The sequence below is a fragment of the Heptranchias perlo genome, unplaced genomic scaffold (genome assembly GCF_035084215.1).
Source record: "Heptranchias perlo isolate sHepPer1 unplaced genomic scaffold, sHepPer1.hap1 HAP1_SCAFFOLD_341, whole genome shotgun sequence".
Classification (NCBI taxonomy): domain Eukaryota; kingdom Metazoa; phylum Chordata; class Chondrichthyes; order Hexanchiformes; family Hexanchidae; genus Heptranchias; species Heptranchias perlo.
In genome coordinates, this window is record NW_027139353.1 from 257,005 (window position 1) to 277,953 (window position 20,949).

The following is a 20,949-nucleotide window of genomic DNA, read 5'->3' on the forward strand; positions in this document are numbered from 1 at the left end:
GGAGGGCTTGGCGATGGGTCAGAGCCGGCAAACTGCGAGGGGCAACGGCGGGGCACGATCGAGAAAGTGCCAGACGCTGGAGGCCCGGGGCTGGTAAGGGAGGAGTATCGGGAAGGGCAGTCGGCGAGGGAGGGAGGGCGGGCGGGCGCCCTGACGGAGGCAGCCTCCTGCCCGCACCCCGCCCCTCGGTCGAGAGAGCGGACTCCAGGGGAGAGCCCGGACGGCCGGCTGCTCTGTCGTGGGGGGCATCACGGTTGAGGCCGAATCGCATCTCGGATGACGTCCACAAAGTTCTGACTGTATCTCTACTGATGTTAATCCCTCTCCCTCACATTGTCCCTCAGTAACCCCTCTCCCCCCAGCGCCCTGTGTTACTGACTGTATCTCCACTGATGTTAATCCCTCTCCCTCACACTGTCTCTCAGTAACCCCTCTCCCCCAGCGCCCTGTGTTACTGACTGTATCTCTACTGATGTTAATCCCTCTCCCTCACATTGTCACTCAGTAACCCCTCTCCCCCCAGCGCCCTGTGTTACTGACTGTATCTCTACTGATGTTAATCCCTCTCCCTCACACTGTCACTCAGTAACCCCTCTCCCCCCAGCGCCCTGTGTTACTGACTGTATCTCTACTGATGTTAATCCCTCTCCCTCACACTGTCACTCAGTAACCCCTCTCCCCCAGCGCCCTGTGTTACTGACTGTATCTCTACTGATGTTAATCCCTCTCCCTCACACTGTCACTCAGTAACCCCTCTCCCCCAGCGCCCTGTGTTACTGACTGTATCTCTACTGATGTTAATCCCTCTCCCTCACACTGTCTCTCAGTAACCCCTCTCCCCCCAGCGCCCTGTGTCACTGACTGTATCTCTACTGATGTTAATCCCTCTCCCTCACATTGTCACTCAGTAACCCCTCTCCCCCCAGCGCCCTGTGTTACTGACTGTATCTCTACTGATGTTAATCCCTCTCCCTCACACTGTCTCTCAGTAACCCCTCTCCCCCCAGCGCCCTGTGTTACTGACTGTATCTCTACTGATGTTAATCCCTCTCCCTCACACTGTCTCTCAGTAACCCCTCTCCCCCCAGCGCCCTGTGTTACTGACTGTATCTCTACTGATGTTAATCCCTCTCCCTCACACTGTCACTCAGTAACCCCTCTCCCCCCAGCGCCCTGTGTTACTGACTGTATCTCTACTGATGTTAATCCCTCTCCCTCACACTGTCTCTCAGTAACCCCTCTCCCCCAGCGCCCTGTGTTACTGACTGTATCTCTACTGATGTTAATCCCTCTCCCTCACACTGTCTCTCAGTAACCCCTCTCCCCCCAGCGCCCTGTGTTACTGACTGTATCTCTACTGATGTTAATCCCTCTCCCTCACACTGTCTCTCAGTAACCCCTCTCCCCCCAGCGCCCTGTGTTACTGACTGTATCTCTACTGATGTTAATCCCTCTCCCTCACACTGTCTCTCAGTAACCCCTCTCCCCCCAGCGCCGTGTGTTACTGACTGTATCTCCCTCACACTGTCTCTCAGTAAACCCTCTCCCCCCAGCGCCCTGTGTTACTGACTGTATCTCTACTGATGTTAATCCCTCTCCCTCACACTGTCACTCAGTAACCCCTCTCCCCCCAGCGCCCTGTGTTACTGACTGTATCTCTACTGATGTTAATCCCTCTCCCTCACACTGTCTCTCAGTAACCCCTCTCCCCCCAGCGCCCTGTGTTACTGACTGTATCTCTACTGATGTTAATCCCTCTCCCTCACACTGTCACTCAGTAACCCCTCTCCCCCCAGCGCCCTGTGTTACTGACTGTATCTCTACTGATGTTAATCCCTCTCCCTCACACTGTCTCTCAGTAACCCCTCTCCCCCCAGCGCCCTGTGTTACTGACTGTATCTCTACTGATGTTAATCCCTCTCCCTCACACTGTCACTCAGTAACCCCTCTCCCCCCAGCGCCCTGTGTTACTGACTGTATCTCTACTGATGTTAATCCCTCTCCCTCACACTGTCTCTCAGTAACCCCTCTCCCCCCAGCGCCCTGTGTTACTGACTGTATCTCTACTGATGTTAATCCCTCTCCCTCACACTGTCACTCAGTAACCCCTCTCCCCCCAGCGCCCTGTGTTACTGACTGTATCTCTACTGATGTTAATCCCTCTCCCTCACACTGTCTCTCAGTAACCCCTCTCCCCCCAGTGCCCTGTGTTACTGACTGTATCTCTACTGATGTTAATCCCTCTCCCTCACACTGTCTCTCAGTAACCCCTCTCCCCCCAGCGCCCTGTGTTACTGACTGTATCTCTACTGATGTTAATCCCTCTCCCTCACACTGTCTCTCAGTAACCCCTCTCCCCCCAGCGCCCTGTGTTACTGACTGTATCTCTACTGATGTTAATCCCTCTCCCTCACACTGTCACTCAGTAACCCCTCTCCCCCAGCGCCCTGTGTTACTGACTGTATCTCTACTGATGTTAATCCCTCTCCCTCACACTGTCACTCAGTAACCCCTCTCCCCCCAGCGCCCTGTGTTACTGACTGTATCTCTACTGATGTTAATCCCTCTCCCTCACACTGTCACTCAGTAACCCCTCTCCCCCCAGCGCCCTGTGTTACTGACTGTATCTCTACTGATGTTAATCCCTCTCCCTCACACTGTCACTCAGTAACCCCTCTCCCCCAGCGCCCTGTGTTACTGACTGTATCTCTACTGATGTTAATCCCTCTCCCTCACACTGTCACTCAGTAACCCCTCTCCCCCAGCGCCCTGTGTTACTGACTGTATCTCTACTGATGTTAATCCCTCTCCCTCACACTGTCACTCAGTAACCCCTCTCCCCCCAGCGCCCTGTGTTACTGACTGTATCTCTACTGATGTTAATCCCTCTCCCTCACACTGTCTCTCAGTAACCCCTCCCCTCAGGGCGGTGGGAGTGGGGAGCTGAGGGTCATCACTAATTTCTTGATTCTTATTCCTGTCCCCCTGCAAACTCCACCTTCGGACACTGACCCGTGATTCCCCACTCGCCATTCCTGATCGAAGGCCGCAGCCCATTCAGGAAGTGGCAGAAATTCGCACCTATTAATCGTCAAAAAAAGTATATATATATGGATATATATATAAAGGTTTTCTGTAATTACACTTTCAAGCCCAGTCTCATCTACACACAATCCTGACAACACGCCCTCACGTCTGATCAGACCCCACTCCGCAGCTCTGCTGAGGAACGATTCGTCAAATCCCGAGCCAACCCGCCCGCAGACCCAGTCCCGACGCCTTTTATCGCGAGGGAATATTCCGGAAACCCCTCCTCCTCCTCTTCCTTCACCCCCGCCCTTCCAATCGACTGGTCCCGCCTGCCGCTCGACGTGACATTCGACCAAGGGGGGCGTCACCAGACTCAAAGCCGAACGTGTCCCCCCGGGCCGGGGGGGACGGACTGAGCGCAGGCGCTCGGTGGGAGGCTGGCTCGCCATCCGCTTCATTTCATCTCTGCGCACCCCCCCTCCACCCCTCATCGTAGCAGCCCCCCCTCCCCTTCCTCACCACCACCACCCCCCCCAGCCCGGGGGGGGGGGGGTGGGGAAAGAGATCCGGGGCCTCCAGGTCTGCGGGGCCGACTGGGCATTGCGTGGGGTCACCGAGCCAGCACAGGGGTTTCTCAGGCGAGTTTCGGGCGAGCTATTCAACTGCGGAGGACCTCGCCCGGACAAGCCTGAGGTCCAACATTCCCAGCCGTCAGGAGCAGGGAACCTGCCGGGATTTGTAGCTAGCCCCCTCCCCAAAAAGAACAAAACGAACTCATGGGCCCTGGGGGGCGGCCAACTGTTACAGCACTCCCCCCTCCCAAGTGAGCGATGGGGCTGAGACGAGTCAGAAAGCGGTGGGGGGGGGGGGTGTCTCTGGACTTCACAAGGAAGAGGGGATCTCGTCCCCCTCGCCCCGCTCCGACACGAGAGACTCCGCGCCCAGTGCGCCGAGACAGAAGTCAGACCCGAGCGGGATGAGGTCTGCAGTGACCCGGCCGACCGGTGTCTCCCAAAGACACACGGGGCCCGTCCGGAGGGCACGAGCTCCCGCCCTCACTCGGGAGGGAGGGGGGGGGGCCACGCTATCTGCCTGCCCTGCCCCCCACTCCCTGGCAACACGCACGACCCTGATTCCCGAGTTGCAAGGCCTGACAGCAGTTCTGAGACGGTAAAATCTCCCGCCTCCCTCGGCCAGCGGTCGCTCGTCTGTCCGGAGATCGAGACGGTGCAATCCCAAATCAAGGCAGAGCCCCTACCCCCAAAACTTTCACCCCCAGTGTGAACCTATATTTACAAAATCCCCTCTCTCTTTTATGAAGAACTAAAAAAAAAGTTTGAAAGCGATTGGAAAAGCCGACTGCAACCAGGAAAAAAAACTCTACCGAGCACCATTTACTATCGCGACACGGGGCCGTCCGGGATAGGGAGCAGACGGCTGAACTGAGCACTGTGGGTCTCCACTGGGCATCTACCCCCGTCCAGTCCGGGCACCCTGGCGTCGCCCGGCAGCCAGCCCCGGCCCCGGGGCGGTGAGTTTCAAACAGCCTCGGGCTCTGGCTCGAGCGGGCGAGAGGGGGGAGGGCGGGCAGGCAAACGCCAGGGTCTCGGTGTTTTTAGCCGGGGGGGGGGGGGGGAAGGAGTCCAAGAGGAGAGGGAAACGACACTCTCCCTTTCCTCCTGCCCCAAAACAAATGGTTATCCGCCCAAGATCTCGGTGACCTGAGTCGGCGAACATAACAGAAGGGCTGATAAGGGGAAGGATGGTGAGATCGGAGGGTGTCGGCACAATTGGATGCGAATTCACTCCGAATTGAAATTCATCGTGAATTGGATGTGAATTCACTCTGAATTGAAATTCATCGTGAATTGGATGTGAATTCACTCCGAATTGAATTTCATCGTGAATTGGATGTGAATTCACTCCGAATTGAAATTCAACGTCAATTGGATGTGAATTCACTCCGAATTGAATTTCATCGTGAATTGGATGCGAATTCACTCCGAATTGAAATCTATCGTGAATTGGATGCGAATTCACTCCGAATTGAAATTCATCGTGAAATGGATGCGAATTCGCTCCGAATTGAAATTCATCGTGAATTGGATGCGAATTCGCTCCGAATTGAAATTCATCGTGAAATGGATGCGAATTCGCTCCGAATTGAAATTCATCCTGAATTGGATGCGAATTCCCTCCGAATTGAAATTCATCGTGAAATGGATGCGAATTCGCTCCGAATTGAAATCCATCGTGAATTGGATGCGAATTCGCTCCGAATTGAAATTCATCGTGAATTGGAGTCGAATTCACTCCGAATTGAAATTCATCGTGAATTGGATGCGAATTCCCTCCGAATTGAAATTCATCGTGAATTGGAGTCGAATTCACTCCGAATTGAAATTCATCGTGAATTGGATGTGAATTCACTCCGAATTGAATTTCATCGTGAATTGGATGCGAATTCGCTCCGAATTGAAATTCATCGTGAATTGGATACGAATTCGCTCCGAATTGAAATTCATCGTGAATTGGATGCGAATTCGCTCCGAATTGAAATTCATCGTGAATTGGATACGAATTCGCTCCGAATTGAAATTCATCGTGAATTGGATACGAATTCACTCCGAATTGAAATCCATCGTGAATTGGATGCGAATTCACTCCGAATTGAAATTCATCGTGAATTGGATGCGAATTCGCTCCGAATTGAAATCCATCGTGAATTGGATACGAATTCACTCCGAATTGAAATCCATCGTGAATTGGATGCGAATTCACTCCGAATTGAAATTCATCGTGAATTGGATGCGAATTCGGTCCGAATTGAAATCCATCGTGAATTGGATGCGAATTCACTCCGAATTGAAATTCATCGTGAATTGGATACGAATTCGCTCCGAATTGAAATTCATCGTGAATTGGATACGAATTCGCTCCGAATTGAAATTCATCGTGAATTGGATACGAATTCGCTCCGAATTGAAATTCATCGTGAATTGGATACGAATTCGCTCCGAATTGAAATTCATCGTGAATTGGATACGAATTCGCTCCGAATTGAAATCCATCGTGAATTGGATGCGAATTCGCTCCGAATTGAAATTCAACGTCAATTAGATGCGAATTCGCTCCGAATTGAAATTCATCGTGAATTGGATGCAAATTCGCTCCGAATTGAAATTCATCGTGAATTGGATGCGAATTCGCTCCGAATTGAAATTCATCGTGAATTGGATGCGAATTCGCTCCGAATTGAAATTCATCGTGAATTGGATACGAATTCACTCCGAATTGAAATTCATCGTGAATTGGATGCGAATTCGCTCCGAATTGAAATTCATCGTGAATTGGATGCGAATTCGCTCCGAATTGAAATTCATCGTGAATTGGATGTGAATTCACTCCGAATTGAAATTCATCGTGAATTGGATACGAATTCGCTCCGAATTGAAATTCATCTTGAATTGGATACGAATTCGCTCCGAATTGAAATTCATCGTGAATTGGATGCGAATTCACTCCGAATTGAAATTCATCGTGAATTGGAGTCGAATTCGCTCCGAATTGAAATCCATCGTGAATTGGATGCGAATTCACTCCGAATTGAAATTCAACGTCAATTAGATGCGAATTCACTCCGAATTGAAATTCATCGTGAATTAGATACGAATTCACTCCGAATTGAAATTCATCGTGAATTGGATGCGAATTCGCTCCGAATTGAAATTCATCGTGAATTGGATGCGAATTCGCTCCGAATTGAAATTCATCGTGAATTAGATGCGAATTCACTCCGAATTGAAATTCATCGTGAATTGGATACGAATTCGCTCCGAATTGAAATTCATCGTGAATTGGATACGAATTCGCTCCGAATTGAAATCCATCGTGAATTGGATGCGAATTCACTCCGAATTGAAATTCAACGTCAATTAGATGCGAATTCGCTCCGAATTGAAATTCATCGTGAATTGGATGCGAATTCGCTCCGAATTGAAATTCATCGTGAATTGGATGCGAATTCGCTCCGAATTGAAATTCATCGTAAATTGGATGCGAATTCGCTCCGAATTGAAATTCATCGTGAATTGGATGCGAATTCGCTCCGAATTGAAATTCATCGTGAATTGGATGCGAATTCGCTCCGAATTGAAATTCATCGTGAATTGGATACGAATTCGCTCCGAATTGAAATTCATCTTGAATTGGATACGAATTCGCTCCGAATTGAAATTCATCGTGAATTGGATGCGAATTCAAATTCATCGTGAATTGGAGTCGAATTCGCTCCGAATTGAAATCCATCGTGAATTGGATGCGAATTCACTCCGAATTGAAATTCAACGTCAATTAGATGCGAATTCACTCCGAATTGAAATTCATCGTGAATTAGATACGAATTCACTCCGAATTGAAATTCATCGTGAATTGGATGCGAATTCGCTCCGAATTGAAATTCATCGTGAATTGGATGCGAATTCGCTCCGAATTGAATTTCATCGTGAATTAGATGCGAATTCACTCCGAATTGAAATCCATCGTGAATTAGATGCGAATTCGCTCCGAATTGAAATTCATCGTGAATTGGATGCGAATTCGCTCCGAATTGAAATTCATCGTGAATTGGATGCGAATTCGCTCCGAATTGAAATTCATCGTGAATTGGATACGAATTCGCTCCGAATTGAAATTCATCGTGAATTGGATGCGAATTCGCTCCGAATTGAAATTCATCGTGAATTGGATGCGAATTCACTCCGAATTGAAATTCATCGTGAATTGGATGCGAATTCACTCCGAATTGAAATTCATCGTGAATTGGAGTCGAATTCGCTCCGAATTGAAATTCATCGTGAATTGGATACGAATTCGCTCCGAATTGAAATTCATCGTGAATTGGATGCGAATTCACTCCGAATTGAAATTCATCGTGAATTGGATGCGAATTCGCTCTGAATTGAAATTCATCGTGAATTAGATGCGAATTCACTCCGAATTGAAATTCATCGTGAATTGGATACGAATTCACTCCGAATTGAAATTCAACGTCAATTGGATGCGAATTCACTCCGAATTGAAATTCATCGTGAATTGGATGCGAATTCGCTCCGAATTGAAATTCATCGTGAAATGGATGCGAATTCCCTCCGAATTGAAATTCATCGTGAATTGGATGCGAATTCGCTCCGAATTGAAATTCATCGTGAAATGGATACGAATTCGCTCCGAATTGAAATTCATCGTGAATTGGATGCGAATTCGCTCCGAATTGAAATTCATCGTGAATTGGATTCGAATTCGCTCCGAATTGAAATTCATCGTGAATTGGATGCGAATTCACTCCGAATTGAAATTCAACGTCAATTGGATGCGAATTCACTCCGAATTGAAATTCATCGTGAATTAGATACGAATTCGCTCCGAATTGAAATTCATCGTGAATTGGATACGAATTCGCTCCGAATTGAAATTCATCGTGAATTGGATATGAATTCGCTCCGAATTGAAATTCAACGTCAATTGGATGCGAATTCGCTCCGAATTGAATTTCATCGTGAATTGGATGCGAATTCGCTCCGAATTGAAATTCATCGTGAATTGGATTCGAATTCGCTCCGAATTGAAATTCATCGTGAATTGGATACGAATTCGCTCCGAATTGAAATTCATCGTGAATTGGATGCGAATTCGCTCCGAATTGAATTTCATCGTGAATTAGATGCGAATTCGCTCCGAATTGAAATTCATCGTGAATTGGAGTCGAATTCACTCCGAATTGAAATTCATCGTGAATTGGATGCGAATTCGCTCCGAATTGAATTTCATCGTGAATTAGATGCGAATTCGCTCCAAATTGAATTTCATCGTGAATTGGATGCGAATTCGCTCCGAATTGAAATTCATCGTGAATCGGATGCGAATTCAACTTGAATTGAAATTCATGATTACTTGGATGTGAATTCAACGCCAATTGGATGTGAATTCAACGTGATTTGAAATCCATGATGAATCGGACGTGAATTCAACGCCAACTGGCCGCGAAACCAAAGCCAATTTCCGCGCGAGCGCTGATCTTTGACGGCGATAATCTCCGGACTGCGTTCATTCTGTACAGTTATCGCCGTGACAACTGCGCACGTGCTCACTGGCTTTCCCCTTCGCTGGCACTCCCAGCCCCTCTGAGCAGCCTTCCCGGCGATCGAGAAACACCCCCCCGCCCCCGAAACACGCAATCCCGCGAACCAGGCCGAGAGATTTCAGGAGGCATCAATCCCACCGCCCCCCCCCAAACCCGCCCAAGAACAGCCCGCTCTTCCAAACCAGAGAGTCCCGGCGACACCTCATACACGAAGTACCAGCCCCTCCCTCCCTCCGCCCCCCCACGCCCCTCAATGCTCCTCCACACCAGGTCAGCGAAGAGCAGAGCCAGCTTCCTTCTCGGCCCAGGGTCCTCCCTGGTCTCAGAAACAGAAAGTAGGAAATGGTCGGTTTTATTGGAACGCGTGCGCCGTCTCCGCCCGTCCGTGCAGGCCGGGAACAGGGGGCCCTGCGCGGGCTGGTGGGTGGGTGTCGTGGCGGACAGCCGGAGACCTCTCGTTGGCTCCATGGCGCGGTGCTGCTGCTGCGCCGTCTTCTATCGTGGCTTTGCGGAGAGCCTACCGTGGGGGGAGAGAGAGAGAGAGAGAGAGAAAGTAGCAGATGTGAGCGTGAGCCGCTACCAATGGGATAGGTGAGTAACCGGCAATCATAAGCCAGCGAGAACCAAAACCAGTACAGCCAAGAAACAGGTGGCGTATAATCGTAGCGGGGAATCGGGGGTGAGAGACTGAGACAGATGTTGACCTTTCAATCTCTGGCATCTGGGGGGTCCAATCCAGCAACAGACAGAGGGGGTGAAGGGATCCTCTCTCTGGGGCGGTGGGGTCAGACCAATGGATCAAACCCTTTCCCGTTCATTCCCACCAAACACAATCCCCAATGGATCAAACCCTTTCCCGTTCATTCCCATCAAATATAATCCCCAATGGATCAAAACCTTTCCCGTTCATTCCCACCAAATATAATCCCCAATGGATCAAACCCTTTCCCGTTCATTCCCATCAAATATAATCCCCAATGGATCAAACCCTGTCCCGTTCATTCCCACCAAATATAATCCCCAATGGATCAAACCCTTTCCCGTTCATTCCCATCAAATATAATCCCCAATGGATCAAACCCTTTCCCGTTCATTCCCACCAAATATAATCCCCAATGGATCAAACCCTTTCCCGTTCATTCCCATCAAATATAATCCCCAATGGATCAAACCCTTTCCCGTTCATTCCCACCAAATATAATCCCCAATGGATCAAACCCTTTCCCGTTCATTCCCATCAAATATAATCCCCAATGGATCAAACCCTTTCCCGTTCATTCCCACCAAATATAATCCCCAATGGATCAAACCCTTTCCCGTTCATTCCCATCAAATATAATCCCCAATGGATCAAACCCTTTCCCGTTCATTCCCACCAAATATAATCCCCAATGGATCAAACCCTTTCCCGTTCATTCCCACCAAATATAATCCCCAATGGACCAAACCCCTTCCCATTCATTCCCACCAAATATAATCCCCAATGGATCAAACCCCTTCCCATTCATTCCCATCAAATATAATCCCCAATGGACCAAACCCCTTCCCATTCATTCCCATCAAATAGAATCCCCAATGGATCAAACCCCTTCCCATTCATTCCCATCAAATATAATCCCCAATGGACCAAACCCTTTCCCGTTCATTCCCACCAAATATAATCCCCAATGGATCAAACCCTTTCCCGTTCATTCCCACCAAACACACTCCCAATGGAACAAACCCCTTCCCATTCATTCCCACCAAATATAATCCCCAATGGATCAAACCCTTCCCATTCATTCCCACCAAATATAATCCCCAATGGACCAAACCCCTTCCCATTCATTCCAATCAAATGTAATCCCCAATGGATCAAACCCCTTCCCATTCATTCCCATCAAATATAATCCCCAATGGACCAAACCCCTTCCCATTCATTCCCACCAAATATAATCCCCAATGGATCAAACCCCTTCCCATTCATTCCCAACAAATATAATCCCCAATGGACCAAACCCCTTCCCATTCATTCCCACCAAATATAATCCCCAATGGATCAAACCCCTTCCCATTCATTCCCACCAAATATAATCCCCAATGGATCAAACCCCTTCCCATTCATTCCCACCAATCACAATCCCCAATGGATCAAACCCCTTCCCATTCATTCCCACCAAATATAATCCCCAATGGACCAAACCCCTTCCCATTCATTCCCACCAAATATAATACCCAATGGATCAAACCCCTTCCCATTCATTCCCATCAAATATAATCCCCAATGGACCAAACCCCTTCCCATTCATTCCCACCAAATATAATCTCCAATGGACCAAACCCCTTCCCATTCATTCCCACCAAATATAATCCCCAATGGACCAAACCCCTTCCCATTCATTCCCACCAAATATAATCCCCAATGGACCAAACCCCTTCCCATTCATTCCCACCAAATATAATCTCCAATGGATCAAACCCCTTCCCATTCATTCCCACCAAACACAATCCCCAATGGATCAAACCCCTTCCCATTCATTCCCACCAAATATAATCCCCAATGGATCAAACCCCTTCCCATTCATTCCCACCAATCACAATCCCCAATGGACCAAACCCCTTCCCATTCATTCCCACCAAATATAATCCCCAATGGATCAAACCCCTTCCCATTCATTCCCACCAAATATAATCCCCAATGGATCAAACCCCTTCCCATTCATTCCCACCAATCACAATCCCCAATGGACCAAACCCCTTCCCATTCATTCCCACCAAATATAATCCCCAATGGACCAAACCCCTTCCCATTCATTCCCACCAATCACAATCCCCAATGGACCAAACCCCTTCCCATTCATTCCCACCAAATATAATCCCCAATGGATCAAACCCCTTCCCATTCTTTCCCACCAAATATAATCCCCAATGGATCAAACCCCTTCCCATTCATTCCCACCAAATATAATCTCCAATGGATCAAACGCCTTCCCATTCATTCCCATCAAATATAATCCCCAATGGACCAAACCCCTTCCCATTCATTCCCACCAAACACAATCCCCAATGGACCAAACCCCTTCCCATTCATTCCCATCAAATATAATCCCCAATGGACCAAACCCCTTCCCATTCATTCCCACCAAATATAATCCCCAATGGACCAAACCCCTTCCCATTCATTCCCACCAAACACAATCCCCAATGGATCAAACCCCTTCCCATTCATTCCCATCAAATATAATCTCCAATGGACCAAACCCCTTCCCATTCATTCCCACCAAATATAATCCCCAATGGACCAAACCCCTTCCCATTCATTCCCACCAAATATAATCCCCAATGGATCAAACCCCTTCCCATTCATTCCCACCAAATATAATCCCCAATGGACCAAACCCCTTCCCATTCATTCCCACCAAATATAATCCCCAATGGACCAAACCCCTTCCCATTCATTCCCATCAAATATAATCCCCAATGGACCAAACCCCTTCCCATTCATTCCCACCAAATATAATCCCCAATGGATCAAACCCCTTCCCATTCATTCCCACCAAATATAATCCACAATGGACCAAACCCCTTCCCATTCATTCCCACCAAACACACTCCCAATGGATCAAACCCCTTCCCATTCATTCCCACCAAACACACTCCCAATGGATCAAACCCCTTCCCATTCATTCCCACCAAATATAATCCCCAATGGATCAAACCCCTTCCCATTCATTCCCACCAAATATAATCCCCAATGGATCAAACCCCTTCCCATTCATTCCCACCAAACACAATCCCCAATGGACCAAACCCCTTCCCATTCATTCCCACCAAATATAATCCCCAATGGATCAAACCCCTTCCCATTCATTCCCACCAAATATAATCCCCAATGGACCAAACCCCTTCCCATTCATTCCCACCAAATATAATCCCCAATGGACCAAACCCCTTCCCATTCATTCCCACCAATCACAATCCCCAATGGACCAAACCCCTTCCCATTCATTCCCATCAAATATAATCCCCAATGGACCAAACCCCTTCCCATTCATTCCCATCAAATATAATCCCCAATGGACCAAACCCCTTCCCATTCATTCCCACCAAACACAATCCCCAATGGATCAAACCCCTTCCCATTCATTCCCATCAAATATAATCTCCAATGGACCAAACCCCTTCCCATTCATTCCCACCAAATATAATCCCCAATGGACCAAACCCCTTCCCATTCATTCCCACCAAATATAATCCCCAATGGATCAAACCCCTTCCCATTCATTCCCACCAAATATAATCCCCAATGGACCAAACCCCTTCCCATTCATTCCCACCAAATATAATCCCCAATGGACCAGACCCCTTCGCATTCATTCCCATCAAATATAATCCCCAATGGACCAAACCCCTTCCCATTCATTCCCACCAAATATAATCCCCAATGGATCAAACCCCTTCCCATTCATTCCCACCAAATATAATCCCCAATGGACCAAACCCCTTCCCATTCATTCCCACCAAACACACTCCCAATGGATCAAACCCCTTCCCATTCATTCCCACCAAATATAATCCCCAATGGATCAAACCCCTTCCCATTCATTCCCACCAAATATAATCCCGAATGGATCAAACCCCTTCCCATTCATTCCCACCAAACACAATCCCCAATGGACCAAACCACTTCCCATTCATTCCCACCAAATATAATCCCCAATGGATCAAACCCCTTCCCATTCATTCCCACCAAATATAATCCCCAATGGACCAAACCCCTTCCCATTCATTCCCACCAAATATAATCCCCAATGGACCAAACCCCTTCCCATTCATTCCCACCAAATATAATCCCCAATGGACCAAACCCCTTCCCATTCATTCCCACCAATCACAATCCCCAATGGACCAAACCCCTTCCCATTCATTCCCACCAATCACAATCCCCAATGGGTTTCCCATTCCCACCAAACACACTCCCAATGGATCAAACCCCTTCCCATTCATTCCCACCAAATATAATCCCCAATGGACCAAACCCCTTCCCATTCATTCCCACCAAATATAATCCCCAATGGACCAAACCCCTTCCCATTCATTCCCACCAAATATAATCCCCAATGGATCAAACCCCTTCCCATTCATTCCCACCAAATATAATCCCCAATGGACCAAACCCCTTCCCATTCATTCCCACCAAATATAATCCCCAATGGATCAAACCCCTTCCCATTCATTCCCACCAAATATAATCCCCAATGGACCAAACCCCTTCCCATTCATTCCCATCAAATATAATCCCCAATGGACCAAACCCCTTCCCATTCATTCCCATCAAATATAATCCCCAATGGACCAAACCCCTTCCCATTCATTCCCACCAAACACAATCCCCAATGGACCAAACCCCTTCCCATTCATTCCCACCAAATATAATCCCCAATGGACCAAACCCCTTCCCATTCATTCCCACCAAATATAATCCCCAATGGACCAAACCCCTTCCCATTCATTCCCATCAAATATAATCCCCAATGGACCAAACCCCTTCCCATTCATTCCCACCAAACACAATCCCCAATGGATCAAACCCCTTCCCATTCATTCCCACCAAATATAATCCCCAATGGACCAAACCCCTTCCCATTCATTCCCACCAAATATAATCCCCAATGGACCAAACCCCTTCCCATTCATTCCCACCAAATATAATCCCCAATGGACCAAACCCCTTCCCATTCATTCCCATCAAATATAATCCCCAATGGACCAAACCCCTTCCCATTCATTCCCACCAAACACACTCCCAATGGACCAAACCCCTTCCCATTCATTCCCACCAAACACAATCCCCAATGGATCAAACCCCTTCCCATTCATTCCCACCAAATATAATCCCCAATGGACCAAACCCCTTCCCATTCATTCCCACCAAATATAATCCCCAATGGACCAAACCCCTTCCCATTCATTCCCATCAAATATAATCCCCAATGGACCAAACCCCTTCCCATTCATTCCCACCACATATAATCCCCAATGGATCAAACCCCTTCCCATTCATTCCCACCAAATATAATCCCCAATGGACCAAACCCCTTCCCATTCATTCCCACCAAACACAATCCCCAATGGATCAAACCCCTTCCCATTCATTCCCACCAAATATAATCCCCAATGGATCAAACCCCTTCCCATTCATTCATAAACTAAGTCATCGACTGTGAAACACTTTGGGACGTCCTGAGATTATGGAAGGCGCTATATCAATGGGAGTATTTAATCTTTTTGACTCCAGCACCAGAATTCTCGTGACCCCTTCCCACCGATACTCACTGTAATTTTGACTCCAGCACGTTGAGCGTCTGCCTGTCCACGTATTGGGAGAACAGCGCCAGGAGGTTGCTGGGCGTGTACGAGGGCTTAGCCAGCGAGGCCTCCGGCACATTCAGGAGCTCCCGGGTTACGGCGAACACCAGCTCGGTCCTGCACACAGTCGAGAACACAGGGAGCGAGCAATCAGATCAACCGGGGCTGCGTTCAGACAGTTCGCCCTCCCACCAACCTTTCCAACTGCCCCTCGAACCCACCGCTCGAGGACACCACGACTCCCAGGGTTAGATACAGAGTAAAGCTCCCTCCACACTGTCCCATCAAACACTCCCAGGGTCAGGTACAGGGTTAGATACAGAGTAAAGCTCCCTCCACACTGTCCCATCAAACACTCCCAGGGTCAGGTACAGGGTTAGATACAGAGTAAAGCTCCCTCCACACTGTCCCATCAAACACTCCCAGGGTCAGGTACAGGGTTAGATACAGAGTAAAGCTCCCTCTACACTGTCCCATCAAACACTCCCAGGGTCAGGTACAGGGTTAGATACAGAGTAAAGCTCCCTCTACACTGTCCCATCAAACACTCCCAGGGTCAGGTACAGGGTTAGATACAGAGTAAAGCTCCCTCCACACTGTCCCATCAAACACTCCCAGGGTCAGGTACAGGGTTAGATACAGAGTAAAGCTCCCTCTACACTGTCCCATCAAACACTCCCAGGGTCAGGTACAGGGTTAGATACAGAGTAAAGCTCCCTCCACACTGTCCCATCAAACACTCCCAGGGTCAGGTACAGGGTTAGATACAGAGTAAAGCTCCCTCCACACTGTCCCATCAAACACTCCCAGGGTCAGGTACAGGGTTAGATACAGAGTAAAGCTCCCTCTACACTGTCCCATCAAACACTCCCAGGGCAGGTACAGGGTTAGATACAGAGTAAAGCTCCCTCTACACTGTCCCATCAAACACTCCCAGGGTCAGGTACAGGGTTAGATACAGAGTGAAGCTCCCTCTACACTGTCCCATCAAACACTCCCAGGGTCAGGTACAGGGTTAGATACAGAGTAAAGCTCCCTCTACACTGTCCCGTCAAACACTCCCAGGGTCAGGTACAGGGTTAGATACAGAGTAAAGCTCCCTCTACACTGTCCCGTCAAACACTCCCAGGGTCAGGTACAGGGTTAGATACAGAGTAAAGCTCCCTCTACACTGTCCCATCAAACACTCCCAGGGTCAGGTACAGGGTTAGATACAGAGTAAAGCTCCCTCCACACTGTCCCGTCAAACACCCCCAGGGTCAGGTACAGGGTTAGATACAGAGTAAAGCTCCCTCTGCACTGTCCCATCAAACACTCCCAGGGTCAGGTACAGGGTTAGATACAGAGTAAAGCTCCCTCTACACTGTCCCATCAAACACTCCCAGGGTCAGGTACAGGGTTAGATACAGAGTAAAGCTCCCTCTACACTGTCCCGTCAAACACTCCCAGGGTCAGGTACAGGGTTAGATACAGAGTAAAGCTCCCTCTACACTGTCCCATCAAACACTCCCAGGGTCAGGTACAGGGTTAGATACAGAGTAAAGCTCCCTCCACACTGTCCCATCAAACACTCCCAGGGTCAGGTACAGGGTTAGATACAGAGTAAAGCTCCCTCTACACTGTCCCATCAAACACTCCCAGGGTCAGGTACAGGGTTAGATACAGAGTAAAGCTCCCTCGACACTGTCCCATCAAACACTCCCAGGGTCAGGTACAGGGTGAGATACAGAGTAAAGCTCCCTCTACACTGTCCCATCAAACACTCCCAGGGCAGGTATAGGGTTAGATACAGAGTAAAGCTCCCTCTACACTGTCCCGTCAAACACTCCCAGGGTCAGGTACAGGGTTAGATACAGAGTAAAGCTCCCTCGACACTGTCCCATCAAACACTCCCAGGGTCAGGTACAGGGTTAGATACAGAGTAAAGCTCCCTCTACACTGTCCCGTCAAACACTCCCAGGGTCAGGTACAGGGTTAGATACAGAGTAAAGCTCCCTCGACACTGTCCCATCAAACACTCCCAGGGTCAGGTACAGGGTTAGATACAGAGTAAAGCTCCCTCTACACTGTCCCATCAAACACTCCCAGGGTCAGGTACAGGGTTAGATACAGAGTAAAGCTCCCTCTACACTGTCCCATCAAACACTCCCAGGGTCAGGTACAGGGTTAGATACAGAGTAAAGCTCCCTCTACACTGTCCCATCAAACACTCCCAGGGTCAGGTGCAGGGTTAGATACAGAGTAAAGCTCCCTCTACACTGTCCCATCAAACACTCCCAGGGTCAGGTACAGGGTTAGATACAGAGTAAAGCTCCCTCTACACTGTCCCATCAAACACTCCCAGGGTCAGGTACAGGGTTAGATACAGAGTAAAGCTCCCTCTACACTGTCCCATCAAACACTCCCAGGGTCAGGTACAGGGTTAGATACAGAGTAAAGCTCCCTCTACACTGTCCCATCAAACACTCCCAGGGTCAGGTGCAGGGTTAGATACAGAGTAAAGCTCCCTCTACACTGTCCCATCAAACACTCCCAGTGTCAGGTACAGGGTTAGATACAGAGTAAAGCTCCCTCTACACTGTCCCATCAAACACTCCCAGGGTCAGGTACAGGGGGTTAGATACAGAGTAAAGCTCCCTCTACACTGTCCCGTCAAACACTCCCAGGGTCAGGTACAGGGTTAGATACAGAGTAAAGCTCCCTCTACACTGTCCCATCAAACACTCCCAGGGTCAGGTACAGGGTTAGATACAGAGTAAAGCTCCCTCCACACTGTCCCATCAAACACTCCCAGGGTCAGGTACAGGGTTAGATACAGAGTAAAGCTCCCTCTACACTGTCCCATCAAACACTCCCAGGGTCAGGTACAGGGTTAGATACAGAGTAAAGCTCCCTCGACACTGTCCCATCAAACACTCCCAGGGTCAGGTACAGGGTGAGATACAGAGTAAAGCTCCCTCTACACTGTCCCATCAAACACTCCCAGGGCAGGTATAGGGTTAGATACAGAGTAAAGCTCCCTCTACACTGTCCCGTCAAACACTCCCAGGGTCAGGTACAGGGTTAGATACAGAGTAAAGCTCCCTCGACACTGTCCCATCAAACACTCCCAGGGTCAGGTACAGGGTTAGATACAGAGTAAAGCTCCCTCTACACTGTCCCGTCAAACACTCCCAGGGTCAGGTACAGGGTTAGATACAGAGTAAAGCTCCCTCGACACTGTCCCATCAAACACTCCCAGGGTCAGGTACAGGGTTAGATACAGAGTAAAGCTCCCTCTACACTGTCCCATCAAACACCCCCAGGGTCAGGTACAGGGTTAGATACAGAGTAAAGCTCCCTCTACACAGTCCCATCAAACACTCCCAGGGTCAGGTACAGGGTTAGATACAGAGTAAAGCTCCCTCTGCACTGTCCCATCAAACACTCCCAGGGTCAGGTACAGGGTTAGATACAGAGTAAAGCTCCCTCTACACTGTCCCGTCAAACACTCCCAGGGTCAGGTACAGGGTTAGATACAGAGTAAAGCTCCCTCTACACTGTACCGTCAAACACTCCCAGGGTCAGGTACAGGGTTAGATAAAGAGTAAAGCTCCCTCTACACTGTCCCGTCAAACACTCCCAGGGGCAGGTACAGGGTTAGAGACAGAGTAAAGCTCCCTCTACACTGTCCCGTCAAACACTCCCAGGGTCAGGTACAGGGTTAGATACAGAGTAAAGCTCCCTCTGCACTGTCCCATCAAACACTCCCAGGGTCAGGTCCAGGGTTAGATACAGAGTAAAGCTCCCTCTACACTGTCCCATCAAACACTCCCAGGGTCAGGTACAGGGTTAGATACAGAGTAAAGCTCCCTCTACACTGTCCCGTCAAACACTCCCAGGGTCAGGTACAGGGTTAGATACAGAGTAAAGCTCCCTCTACACTGTCCCGTCAAACACTCCCAGGGGCAGGTACAGGGTTAGATACAGAGTAAAGCTCCCTCTACACTGTCCCGTCAAACACTCCCAGGGTCAGGTACAGGGTTAGATACAGAGTAAAGCTCCCTCTGCACTGTCCCATCAAACACTCCCAGGGTCAGGTACAGGGTTAGATACAAAGTAAAGCTCCCTCTACACTGTCCCGTCAAACACTCCCAGGGTCAGGTACAGGGTTAGATACAGAGTAAAGCTCCCTCTACACTGTCCCGTCAAACACTCCCAGGGTCAGGTACAGGGTTAGATACAGAGTAAAGCTCCCTCTACACTGTCCCGTCAAACACTCCCAGGGGCAGGTACAGGGTTAGAGACAGAGTAAAGCTCCCTCTACACTGTCCCGTCAAACACTCCCAGGGTCAGGTACAGGGTTAGATACAGAGTAAAGCTCCCTCTGCACTGTCCCATCAAACACTCCCAGGGTCAGGTCCAGGGTTAGATACAGAGTAAAGCTCCCTCTACACTGTCCCATCAAACACTCCCAGGGTCAGGTACAGGGTTAGATACAGAGTATCTAACCCTGTACAAAAATTGGTAGGGTGGTAAATAGCGAGGAGGATAGCCTCAGTCTGCAGGACGATATAGATGGGTTGGTCAGATGGGCGGAACAGTGGCAAATGGAATTTAACCCGGAAAAGTGCGAGGTGATGCACTTTGGAGGGACTAACAAGGCAAGGGAATACACAATGAATGGGAGGACCCGAGGCAAGACAGAGGGTCAGAGGGATCTTGGTGTGCAAGTTCACAGATCCCTGAAGGCGGCGGAACAGGTCGATAAGGTGGTAAAGAAGGCATATGGGATACTTGCCTTTATTAGCCGAGGCATAGAATATAAGAGCAAGGAGGTTATGATGGAGCCGTATAAAACACTGGTTAGGCCACAGCTGGAGTACTGTGTGCAGTTCTGGTCGCCACACTACAGGAAGGATGTGATCGCTTTGGAGAGGGTGCAGAGGAGATTCACCAGGATGTTACCAGGGCTGGAGCACTTCAGCTATGAAGAGAGACTGGGAAGATTGGGTTTGTTTTCCTTGGAGCAGAGGAGGCTGAGGGGGGACATGATTGAGGTGTACAAAATTATGAGGGGCACAGATAGGATGGATACTAAGGAGCTTTTTCCCTTCGTTGAGGGTTCTATAACAAGGGGACATAGATTCAAGGTAAAAGGCGGGAGGTTTAGAGGGGATTTGAGAAAGAACTTTTTCACCCAGAGGGTGGTTGGAGTCTGGAACTCACTGCCTGAGAGGGTTGTGGAGGCAGGAACCCTCACAACATTCAAGAAGCATTTGGATGAGCACTTGAAATGCCATAGCATACAAGGCTACGGACCAAATGCTGGAATATGGGATTAGAGTAGACAGGGCTGATGGCCGGCGCGGGCACGATGGGCCGAAGGGCCTCTATCCGTGCTGTATAACTCTATGACTCTATGACAAAAGCTCCCTCTGCACTGTCCC

The 20,949-nt window shown here is 48.9% G+C and overlaps 1 protein-coding gene across 1 annotated transcript in view; it reads right to left on the reverse strand.

The window, feature by feature from the left end:
- Positions 1–9,417: 9,417 nt before the first annotated feature.
- The window catches only part of LOC137311464 (protein PAT1 homolog 1-like), a 32,000-nt gene continuing 20,468 nt past the window's right edge, over positions 9,418–20,949 (reverse strand). Inside the window, exons 4-5 of the mRNA XM_067978658.1 lie at positions 15,488–15,637; positions 9,418–9,689 (exon numbers count right to left, since the gene is read on the reverse strand). Coding sequence (XP_067834759.1) covers positions 9,668–9,689; positions 15,488–15,637 — 172 coding nt within the window. The 3' untranslated portion in view covers positions 9,418–9,667. The remainder of the gene's footprint in view (positions 9,690–15,487; positions 15,638–20,949) is intronic.